This window comes from Anoplophora glabripennis, unplaced genomic scaffold (assembly GCF_000390285.2).
Source record: "Anoplophora glabripennis isolate ALB-LARVAE unplaced genomic scaffold, Agla_2.0 scaffold1238, whole genome shotgun sequence".
Lineage (NCBI taxonomy): Eukaryota > Metazoa > Arthropoda > Insecta > Coleoptera > Cerambycidae > Anoplophora > Anoplophora glabripennis.
In genome coordinates, this window is record NW_019417347.1 from 87,752 (window position 1) to 95,877 (window position 8,126).

At 32.2% G+C, this 8,126-nt stretch overlaps 1 protein-coding gene across 1 annotated transcript; it reads right to left on the minus strand.

The window, feature by feature from the left end:
• Positions 1 to 1,554: 1,554 nt before the first annotated feature.
• LOC108915682 (putative tricarboxylate transport protein, mitochondrial) lies at positions 1,555 to 7,076 on the minus strand. The gene is made up of 3 exons (XM_018721782.1): positions 6,754 to 7,076; positions 6,531 to 6,695; positions 1,555 to 2,327 (listed from the first exon to the last, which is right to left on the minus strand). Exons 1-3 carry the CDS (start codon positions 7,040 to 7,042, stop codon positions 2,089 to 2,091), a joined length of 693 nt encoding a protein of 230 aa, XP_018577298.1. The 5' UTR covers positions 7,043 to 7,076; the 3' UTR covers positions 1,555 to 2,088.
• Positions 7,077 to 8,126: the final 1,050 nt, after the last annotated feature.

An 8,126-nucleotide genomic window follows, 5' to 3' on the forward strand; every position in this document is an offset into this window, starting at 1 on the left:
AGGTAAAGATAGAAATAGAAAATATTGGAACACTATGCGAAATGAATGGCACATTAGTTTCACATGGCACATTAATACTGCGCCTACTATTCTGCAACTAGTGAATATTTAAATTTCTTTTTCTCAGGACATTATTAAAGCATTTTTCTAGTACTTATGTAAAATTTTAACTAAAAAATAATAAAGCCCCATAACTTACTAGTATGTTTTTAAAATTTTCTAGTAATACACATGGATAATGCAGAAAATATTGATAAATATATATGATTATAGGTCAGTGGCACTCGAGTTAAGTCCACTGTCATAGATCTCAGTAGTACCTACCAGTGGCGGCTCGTCGGATGACGCAAGCGACGCACCATTTCACCTATAATTTCCGATTGATTGTGCAAATTAAAATTATTTTTAATTTTATATAAATTTTATAATTTAGGTACAATTCTCTATTGAAATTGTATTGTATTTGTGTGTTTAATACGCAGAAATAAACAGAATAGTTGCGTAGTGAACGCCTTCTAAAAAAATATTGCCTCCGTTGAGCGCGAACATCAACCTCATATAGTTTACGCAAGTGACGCAGATCGAAATCGGTCTACTTCTCTTCGAAGCGTTGTTTACGGCGGTCGTCATGGCAACGAGGCGGCCAACACGGGAGTAAACTACGATGTAAGGGAACGAGTGACAGGGATATTCAAGCAGCATTGTCATAGCCCATCTCCTGCCTTTAAACAGTTTATACGATACCCGTCGCTCAATGCACGTTTATAATGGTTCATAGTTAATATTTGTTTTGTACAATAATTGTAGAAATGTTTCCTATGTATGACCGAGCATGTATTTTATTGAAAATGCCATTTTCCAGATGGAAAATTGAGGACAAAAAGGATTTTTTAAATTGCTAGAGACCTGTGCCTTATTCTCTCGATATGGAAGAAAGGGGAAGTCAAAAGACAATGTGTACATTCGGAAGTTTCGGAATGAATGGTATTCGGAGTATAAGTGGTTATGTGGAAGTGTTTTTTTAACAAAACCTTTCTGTATGCCGTGTTTAATTGTGGGTGTAAAGTCAGGCATGTGGAATAAGGAGGTATTTAACAATTTTGGGAATGTAACGCGAGGCTGTCGTAACCACAAAGCTTCTTTGGAACATACATATACGGTGTGTGTTAAACATGTTAGCAGAAGTCCACAAGCCGAACTAATATTTCTATTTTTTATAAAATCTAAATGAAAATCCTTCTCACGAACGTCAGTTTTTCAGTAATATTGCAAATGCAACTAAAAATTTCCAGATTCATTTAAAACCGTTTGACCTTGAAAATTTGAAAATGCGGTACTTTTTTTTTCTTTTTGTCAGTCAATGAATATGCTTCACCTATTCTCAATGTCACGAGCAGCCACTGGTACCTACAAGGTTAGTTGCTTGCTCCCTCACTGGAAGTAAAATTGATGCAAAATTAACAAAAAAAAAAATCTCATTTATGGTACAGTCTTCTGCGGATGGAACAAAGGGTTGCTAAACAATAATATCAAACTCAGGAATAAATTACAATCACAATTATATTATTTATTTATTTTTTCTAAAATTCATTCAACACTAAATAAAATTGCACATATTTTTAGAGGTCAAACCTACAACAAAACACTTAAAAAATTACATAAATATAACAAAAATATAACAAAACGCTGACTGTTTAAAAAAAGTACATAAATTACCAACAACTATGTTTTTTAGAACCAAAGTTACATTTTACTTCCATAAAGGTAAATCGAATGGCTCTGAAAAAAATCAAGTCAAGAAAAAATAAACTACATAGGAATATACGACTTGTACAAAATTTGGCAGTACATAATAATTAAGACTAGTACGATCAATATAAATGCAGAAAAAAATGCTAAATAGGAATGTCATGCATTTCACAATTATACAAAAATATAAGTCAAACATGAAATGGGAGATTCAAACCCAAAACTTCTGCTAAAACTGTCAGTACAAAGATATGGCAATTTTCTCAATCTTTTGTTTAAAATATGTGTGTAACTTAAGAAATAAGTTTCGAAAAGCATTTGCTTGTGCCCTAAACGAGATTAAGGCCATATTTTGTTGAACATTTCCATAAAACTGTCATAGATCATGAAAGTTATGGCAACGTCTAGGCAAACTCTACCCAATCTAGGAACAGTACCCTTGTAAAATGCTAAGGGACCCTCATTCTTCCAAATTTTAAAGAAGCAGTCCAACGTGTTTTTGTACTTTGCGGCTTCGAGGCCTTGCATCCTCGTCTTGACTACATCTATTGGAGTATTTCCAAATACAGAAGCGGCTCCTAAAATAAGTTATTGGATGCAAAATAAAACTTATACATTGCTTCGAACAAGGGTTTCATAAATTGAGAAAGGACCCCTCACAAATCAAACGGAAATTGGCTTTCGGTGAAATCGGCCGAATTTTGGATATGTTGTTCCTTTCGGTGTCCAGATCAAAAGTCTCCATGGGCACGAAGCTCGAAAATCTCTCCTACGAGCAGTGCCCAACTTGGAAGGTTAGAGACCAGTAATCCCCAATTTTCGCTGATTTTACCTCTACCCTTGCATTTTCGGATATATAAGCAAAAGGGTAGTCACGACTGACTAGTTGATACAAACGTTGAAAAAGCATTTTAGGGTTGCAGTCGGAAAAATGTGAAATGGCCAAAAATAAAAATAAACACTCTTCGTTATATCGTCGAGCTTTCGGAAATGTTTATTTCCTTTTTCAAGACACACAATAAAAACATATAAAACCTCAATGATGATTATTAAAAAACAAACAAAATTAAATCTAAATGCATGTGTACAGACATATAACAATTTCAGCCGTTTCTGACATTTGAGGATTTTGTATTCAAACGTCAGTAACGGCTGAAATTGTTTTATGTCTATCCACATGCATTTCGATTTTAATTTTGTTTGTTTTTAATAATCATCAAAAATAAGCACTATTTTAGAAGATTTTTTGCTTCTTACAAAATTTTGATAATTTTTATGGATTTCGAGTAAAATTGGCATTTTTTACACATTAAATAATATAAAATTAGATTAAGATAAATAGAATAGTCTAGTACGAGGTGCGATATAACAAAGAAACAAATTCATAACAATACGTAAAAGTTTCAGTGTCAAGCTAGCTGTGATTTAATTTTAGTTTACTTTGTTTTTTATTGCAATTTATACTTTTGCTGAACAAACTGATATGTTATTAGTTTTGGGTTATTGTGAAGGAAATTGTTGTGCTACTGTTCGAACATATTCTGAGTTTTCCTAATCGAAGAATTCCAAATCACAAGTTTTAACTGTAACATTAAATCGTGGATAATGTACGGCCGGAACTATTCAGCTGGAGGAACAAATTTTGGAAAGAGTCGAAGAAATTCCTCAAGTAAATAAAAGGCATTTAATGGCAGAGCATGGCAACAGTTATTACAGGTTACTATACTAACAGGTGGATAGGTATAGGAAATAATGCCCCCCTTTAAAATGGCCACCTCGATCCTCGGACCTAAACCCATGTAATTATTTCCTTTGGGGAGTGTTGCGGACCACAGTTTATAACTTTTCAGTAAATACAGAAAACGAATAATGGGAAAGAATACAACATGAAATTAGTGTTATGAGAGGAATGCACAATTATTGGATAAAATTCATTTTCATTTTCGAAGAACTAATGCTTGTGTTTAAGAACAAGGAAGTAACTTTGAGCATTTACTGTAATATTATTTTAATGTGATTACAAATACCAATTTAGGTTTATTTAAAATGTTAATGTTCACTTTCTTACATTATTAGTTGATACTGTTTATTTAAAATATTAGTGTTGATTTTTATTTTATTGATTGATAATACTAATACTACAAATGTGTAGTTATTTTTTTTTAATGTGACGTTTTCTCATTATTATTCCCCGTTTTGAGGCTGCAATTATAAATTATTTTTTACAAATCGGAATTTTTGCCTATATTTAATGTATAAAAAATGCCAGTTTTACTCGAAATCCATAAACGATATATCAAAATTTTGTAAGAGCAAAAAATCTTCTAAATTAATGCTTAATTTTAAAAATATAAATTCTGTCGTCATTGGTGCACACAAAAAAGTTACGGGATAGCCAGTGGCGCACAGGCACTAGAAAGATAACATCCTGTATATGTATTCTCACCAAATTCTATATTTACCTTGCCCTTACATAAAAAAAAACAAGTGTATCAAATTAGAAGTTTCTAAGAAAAATAGTTTTCAAATTACTGGAAAAAAACTAGGTTATCTATATTTAGAAGGCTATATATCGGTAGGCGTGCACTTTTGTATATAGGTAAGTTAGGCTAAATAGTCTTATGTTCATTCAAGGAACCTGTGGTCAAGCGTTGTCCATCCTTTTCAGGGACATCCTGTATATCCCGAAAATGCAAGGGTAGAGGTAAAATCAGCGAAAATCGGGTATTACCGGTCTCTAACCTTCCAAGCTGGGTACAGCTCGCAGGGAAGATTTTCGAGCTTCGTGCCCGTGGAGACTTTTGATCTGGACACCAAAAGGAACAACATATCCAAAATTCGGCCGATTTCACTGAAAGCCAATTTCCGTTTGATTTGTGAGGGGTCCTTTCAGTTTTCAGAAAGAATAATTTTTTTCTGTGAAATCTGAAACACCCTATACAGTGACCCAGTTACAATAGCGAATGTCAGTGGTGTTATTAATTCCAATACACAGTTAAATTAAAGCAGACATCTTTATTGCAAAAACTACTGAATGACACTACCAATATTTGTATTTCAAGGCACATTTGATGATATTTTTAATGTAATGTTTTTGAGAATGGAAAAAAACCTCAAATACCTGAGGAAATCTAAACTGTAACCCCTACAATGGCTATATCGGTGAAAAGAGAATTTAATTTTCTATAATATGGTGGAAAAAAATACAGGATTTCCATTTGAATTTAAAAAGTTTTATAAAATGTCGATTATCTCGAAAATGGTTAGATTTAGGTACTTAACATTTTTGAGTCATTTTTAATTTATCTTGTCGATAATGCAATAATATGTAGGGTGTTCCATTTAAAATAACGAAGTTGGCAACTACTTCCGGTATAACCGGAAGTTGATGGCATTATTTTATTGAAGAGAACATATCTGATAACCTCCTTAAACAAAATTTCAGTCATATTTTCTTTGGTTTCTCTGCAATGTTTAATAGGCCACTTACCATGAAGAATCCTGTATAATATACAGCTAATACTGAATTTTCAAAATGTTATTTTTTTCTAAAAGTTTTACGTTTTTTATATAGGATATCTATTTATATTTTTTATTTATTTATATTTATTTAAGGGTGTGATTCTACATGGAAAATTAATGATAGTTTGCTTTATATACTATGGTCTAAAAATGTTCCGCGAAAATACAGGGTGTTACAATTTTAGGAAAAAGAAATTAATTCATATTTCCGAAACCGGTCGAGATATTTCAGTGATATTTAGTACGTAATGATAGTTAATAAAGCAGGGTTGATAGTTCAAAAGAAATATAGAATTCCCTGAGTTTACCAGGTTTTCTCTTTCAAGAACCCAGGGCCTGCTTTCACAAAATTTCCAGTAGCAAACGTCAAATCCCTGACTTTCATGAATACTTTTAAAATTCCCTGGCTATTCCGTTTTTTATGAAGAATAATTAATTCCCCAACTTTTCCTGGTATACCCAGTTTTCCATCAGGGCGCTATGAATCCTGATAAAGGCGCATGCTTTTCAATACAAACATAATTTTTAACTCGAACAGTGGCGTGAGTGTGAGCAGTGTTACATACTAAAATCCTGTTATATTCAGTAGCTGTCACTAAAATGTAAGATAAAAAAAAATTGTTGTATTCACATAAACTTAAATTTTTTTTTACTCAGAAACATTTGCTTTTATGCCACTAGAAAGAACTTTATTTGTAAGTATATTTTCTATGTAGTATTTTTTTATATTTTCAACCGTTTACAAGATATTAACAACTGAAAATCACTCCTGAAATTTTGACGTCGATACACAAAAAGTGGATGAAATTTGGGAAACATTTACTTGAAATTTTTTCTTTAAAATGTATATTTCCAAAGCTTTTTGCAGAATAAATCTAATTTATGTGATAATTTATTAACACCACTAATGCCATGCAAATTTTGAGCCATGTGGGAATAAATTTAATGTATTGCACAAAATACGAAGGTTGCGCTTTATATTTCCGAAATAGAGAACAAAAAAAGAAATTAATCATATAGCTTTACTATTTTTCAAAATATTCTCCATGAAGATCAAATACACTTTTGTGTAAAAAAAAAATACCAAAGCATTGCTGATGGTGTGAATAATTTTTTTTATCCTCCATTTGAATGACAGCTGATGAAAATATAACACCACTTTTATAATTTAATTATTTTCAGTTGATTTCATGAAAAAGAAGATATATCGATCACCGGATCACCAGACGTTGATCATTACATATAAAAAATTTAAATACCTGCTACTGCACCAAAAGCTCCTACAACTACTTTAGGTATCTTCTTCTCCCTATCCCCACCCTTATAGAGGTCCTTGAGAGTCTCCATTACGAAAAATCTAATAGCCTGGTTTGAACCCTGTTTCATCACTGTCGCAGTCAGTCCTTTGTATATACCCCCGAAACCTGAAGGCATAAACTTAAGTTTTAATGAAAATGTGATATATTTATTAGTAATATTTGCCTTGTTCCCTAACGATGATCCCGACACCATGGAAGAAGCCTTTGAACCTGGGGTTCGCACTTCGTTGATCATTTATAAATTTGACTTTGATCGTTTCCATGGGTGTGACGGCAAAAATGGCCTCCATAACACCAGCACCCAAACCACACAATAATCTACCACCTATACTTAAACTTCCGTCGGGTTGAACCATCTGGTTTTTAAAGGCCTCAAAGGAACCGAATCTGAAAGGTAATATTGTAAAATTGGTATTTTTTTGTAAGAAAATCAGTATCAGAGCAGCATCCATTTTTTAAAATCACAATTTGAATGACATCTGCAAATATTTGGTCACAACTGATTGAGATTTAATTGGTAAAAATGGTTTTACTTTTAACAATTTTTGTTCCCATGAACTAACTAACTATTCAAGAAACTTGTCAAGAAATTCATATTGTTGCACAGGATGATAAAATATTTCATGTCAAAATAAAGCAATTTAAATAAACTTGCCTGTAATTATTCTTTATATAAAGTACGATATTTTTTTTTGACTTGGTTGTTATGTAGGAGCAATCCTTGTCCTGCCCTTGCTGTTCTTGGACTAAGCTCAATGGGCACGCCGCTATCAGAAGCCCTAGGTCTAGCCCGAGAACAAGAAGAATAGATAAAAAATTCCTAGCTAAGGCTAAGGAAGTGCAAAGGAAGTCTGTAACTGGTGACGACCAGGCACATAGGCCACGGCATAACCCAAAAAACTATCATATTTTAAATATTGGCACGGGCTGTGAAGTCTTAAAATCACTAATAATTATTCTTGTTTAAGGAGCATATGAATTTTATAAGAAAACTTGCTCATAATTTACAGAACGAGGAAAATCTAAAATGAATGTTATTGTTATTTTTGACTGAATTGCTTGTACCTGAAAATGATTTCACCACAAATAGTGTACTTAAACATTCAATTTCAAGTTCCTGAATTTCACAAAGTACGATTTCATTTTCATTAAAAATAAATGAAAATTTTGGTAACAATTAAATCAGATTTGTATCGAAAATGCGTTTGGTAATGATTAATTGAAAAACTGCTGCTTGTGATAAAAGAACCAAAGTTGTTTAAAGGTCATCCACACAAAAATATACATAAAGTTGTTTAATTATATTTCTGTCATGTCAAAAAAAATTTATTTATGAATTATGTACTTAATAATATCATGCAATTGTCAACAGAGCATAACTTGATGCTAAATCCTAATAAATCGAAGTTAATGTTGTTTGGTAGTAAAAATAAAATTAATATTGTGAAATCTAGTTTAAATATCAATTTGAATGGCGTCATCTTGCCTATAGTAGATGAGGCGAAGAGCCTTGGGATAATTTTTGACTCTGATCTG